A 3,996-nucleotide genomic window follows, 5' to 3' on the forward strand; every position below is an offset into this window, starting at 1 on the left:
ACCGGAAGGGGCCAGCGCCGGGGAACCCCGGGCTCGCTGCCCGCAGCCCCGCCGCGTGGATGCGCCGGCTCTCGGGCGCTCCGGGGCCCGGACACCCCGCGCAGCCCCGACGAGCCGGGCCGGATCGGGCAGGGATCGGTGTCCAGCTGGAGAGACCCACCGGGAGCACGGAGTCCAACGCCGGGCCCTGCCCAGGACACCCCGACGATCCCGCCTGTGCATCCCTGAGAGCGGCGCTGGGGTTTGCCTGGGGGTGTTGATGTGAGCCCAGGCAGGGGCTGTGGCTGTGCCCGAGGGGTCACAGAGCTGCTCTGGGGTCACCCCAAGAGACTCCCCACGAGGGCAGCAGGTACTGCCAGAACGTGCAGCCATTGCAGCACTGGGGGTTACTTCAGGACCTGTGAAGTCACAGCAACTTTTTGGTTCAGATTTCAGCCCAGGGTATCCTCTGCATCTTTATTCCCTCAAAAAACCCAAAAGATTTGTGGGATCCTCCCACAGCTGTTCCATCTCCTTATCCCCAGCTTGGATTGATCCCAGGAGTTGCCCCAAGCCAGGTGCAGCTGCAGCACTGGGCCTGGTTAAACCTCAAGAGGTTCCCAAGAACTCGAGCTTTGGCCAAGTCCCTCTGGATGGCATCACATCCCTCAGATGTGTCACTGCACCCTCAGCCTGGTGTCACCTGCAAGCCTGCTGAGGCTGTACTTGATCCCTTCATCTATGTCATTAATAAAGATAACTAATTTAAGCAATACATTAGGAAGATGGGTTTAAATGTGACATTAATGTAGGTTGTTATTATTTTTGGAACCCTCTGCCTCCTTCTGAGCAATCATGATTTGGAGAAAATGAATTATTGGCAGGGCAATAATTCCCTCCTTCCAAGCACTGCTTTGCTCCTTCCAGAGCCCTCGGGCAGCATGGCAAAGGAGAACTCTCTGGAAGCAAAAGGAATCATTATTCCAACTGTTTCCAGCACTGCCAAGTGGAGGAGAACCCACCCAGGACAGCTCTGACAGCACGAGGCTGAACAGCTCCTGAGACTCAGGGCTCACATCAGAGTGGATTTCTGACACCAGGGGCACCAAGATTTTAAGCCAATTTAAAGCAGAGCTGGTGCTCAGAGGCTGCCCTGCCTCAGGCACCAACTCTGTGGTGGAATCCCTGCAAACCCTCAGCTGGAAGGGACCCAACCCAACCCTCCCTGGGCATCACAGCCACAGCAGGCAGCCACAGACTGATTCCCATGGCTGGGAATACCCAGGTCAGGCTTTGCTCAATTTTGCTTTAGGAGTGAGGAGGGTCCAGCTCCCCCTCACACTGACAAGGACACGAATGGGATGTCCTGGACAACTGGTGTCTGACAGGGCTTGTGGATTTATAAAAACAGGGAGAGTTCCCCCAGAGGAAAATTCACAGCATAGGACAGGGACAAATCAGACCAGCAACAATGTTTGCAGACAACTGGGTCTTTCTTTAAGTATTTAAAGTGCTACAAAAAACTGAAGGAGCCTTCAGGTGGCAACTTCCTTTTCTGCAGTCTTAGCTCTGTTGGAAGAAGCAGACACAGCTCGTTAGTGGAGTTTTTCAGTCATAATTAAATGTTACACAGCAATTTCAGTCAGAGCTGGGCACTTACAGCCGGGCACTCGATGGCACCACTGTTGATGTCATCGATGATGTCGTGGGGGTGTCTCCCATCAATGCTGCAGCCCACAGACTGGGCAGTGCCAAGGATCTCCTTGATGGTCCCTGCAGCAGAAAGACACAGCTCAGTGCTTTAGCACAGGAAAACATCTGAGGAGCTTACCTGAGCAGCCTGGGCTAGTGGAAGGTGTCCCTGCCCATGGCAAGGGCTGGAACTCAATGAGCTTTTAAGGTCCCCTCCAACCCAAACCAATCTGGATTCTGACACAGAGAACTCCTCACAGCCCCCAGCAGGGAACATCAAGTCCCTTACCCAGATCTCACAGGCTGGATTCCCCGAGGAACACACTGGAAACTCCCTGTGCCCTCCCCAGGTGTGGGGGCTGCCTGTTCCCAGCCAGCACAGCTCAGCTATCAGCTCTGCTCCCAGGAAATGGAGCAGGTGAATTCCCTGTGCCCCAACCCCAGGACTCACCCGAGAGCTCCCGGGCCAGGGAGCGGTGCCGCATCTGCCGCGCGATGTTCACGATCTCGTCGAAGGTGACGCTGCCGCTGTGTTTAACTGTGAGGGAACGGCAGCAGTGAGGCCTCCTGGGCACTGCCAGCTCCCCGTTTCCCCTGGGAGCACCATTCCCAGCACTCAGACCGTGTGGGGAGCTGGGAGTTTGCAGCTCCAGCAGTGCTGCTGCTCCCAGCCTGCAGCACCAAATTATCCCCAACTCCTCTTTCCAAGCTGGAATTTCTGCCAGCTCTCCTGGCTATGCACGGCCCTGTGCTTGTTCCATCCCAGCTTTGCCCAGAGCAGCTGTGGCTGCCCCTGCATCCCTCAAATGTCCAAAGACAGGCTGGACAGAGCAGCCTGGGATAGTGGAAAGTGTCCCTGCTCATGGCAGGGGGTGGAACTGATGGGCTTTAAGATCCCTCCCAACCCAAACCTGTCCCTGACTCCATAATCCCCTCAAACACAGAGTTCTGCTGGCTGATGTGTATCTGGGTACCCTGGCACTGCAGGGATGCCCAAAAACAGCCTTGTGTCCCCTGTTTACCAGTCTGGGCTGTATAATCCCAGAGGAAGGTACTGGTATCTCCCCTCTTTTAGCCCCAAAATATTCAGAACCAGAGCAGCACTTACTGTTCTTCTGCTTCTTCCTGTCACGAGGTGGCTCCTTCAGAGCTTTGATAATCAGAGCAGAGGCAGAAGGAACAACCTCTATCTAAATGGAAAGAGATTAATTCCCCCCCGACTCTACACAAAATTCCATTACTAATGAAGAAACTCAACCACTCAATTATCACAGCAGATTGCCAGAGCAGTGTGGGTTTGATCAGTTCCCTCACGCTCCAGGTTTTTTTGTGCTGCAGGAATCTGTTCCCAGGTTTTCGGCACAGGCCTCCCCACGTGCAGGAGAGGACTGCTTCCTGCCTGGGGCTTCCTCTCAGCTCACCACTGGAATGTACCAGCCACAGGCATCAGAACAGGTACAGTGGCAGGTGGCTACAGGAGTTGGCAAGATTTTGTATTATTTCTGTGCTGCTTTAAAGTGTTTTTACTGGTTGGCCATACTATAGAAAGAACAATTTATCTGCAATAGGATGAAAGCTGAATTTTGGCACATGAGGATCTTTTCTCAGGATCCACACACATCCCCCCACCCACGTTTTAAGGTCTTCCCAGAAGACCCCCACACACCCCCGCTGTGTGGCACTCATTTTATCCACCTCGGAAGGATGAAGGGCTGAGTGGACCCTGCCGGGATGCGGGCCGGTGGCTGGAGCAGGCGGAGGCCGGCTGGGCTCCAGGCCTGCAGCACCGGCCGGCCCCTGCGGCGTGCGGTACCTGCGCTTGCCTGTTCTGGATCGTCAGCTTCACCGTGATCCGCAGCCCCTTCCAGTCGCCCGTGGCCTTGGCGATGTCATCGCCCACCTTCTTGGGGGACTGAAGGGCGACACGTGGAGGTCACGCAGGGCTCGGGTTAAAGCCGAGAGCCCCAGCGCTGCCCCCGTGTGCGGTACCGCTCAACACTTTTCCTCCAGGATGGAGCAGCACCGCCCCGGAACGTATTTTATCCCTCCCTCCCAGGACCCGCTTACATTTCCCCCGGGATTCGCTCATTCCCCCCAGCAGGACGCGCTTCCCACGCTCCGGGAGATGCTTCCCACTCCGCTCGGGACGTGTTTCATCCCACCCTCCCCAGCCCACGCTCCCCTCCGCCTCACACCTCCGTTCTCCCCAGCTCCCCCGGCCCCGGTACGTACCAGCCCCAGGGGTCCGATCTTGGGGGCCAGCGCGGACGTGGCTCCGACCTCGCCGCCGGTGCAGCGCAGATAAACTGAGGGGACAGCGCCGCG

General features: G+C 56.5%; 1 protein-coding gene and 1 non-coding gene across 2 annotated transcripts; both read right to left on the reverse strand.

Annotated features, from left to right (window-relative positions):
* Positions 1-1,453: 1,453 nt before the first annotated feature.
* RPL12 (ribosomal protein L12) lies at positions 1,454-3,990 on the reverse strand (the record flags this gene model as incomplete). The annotated part of the gene is made up of 6 exons (XM_015644533.1): positions 1,454-1,548; positions 1,640-1,752; positions 2,123-2,209; positions 2,780-2,861; positions 3,485-3,583; positions 3,904-3,990. Coding segments are annotated over 6 exons (474 nt in total), but the record flags the coding sequence as incomplete, so codon positions are not given.
* On the reverse strand, positions 3,012-3,139 carry LOC117245244. Its single transcript, XR_004499708.1, has one exon. It is a non-coding gene; the product is annotated as a small nucleolar RNA SNORA65 (small nucleolar RNA).
* Positions 3,991-3,996: the final 6 nt, after the last annotated feature.

Source organism: Parus major, chromosome 17, assembly GCF_001522545.3.
Source record: "Parus major isolate Abel chromosome 17, Parus_major1.1, whole genome shotgun sequence".
Lineage (NCBI taxonomy): Eukaryota > Metazoa > Chordata > Aves > Passeriformes > Paridae > Parus > Parus major.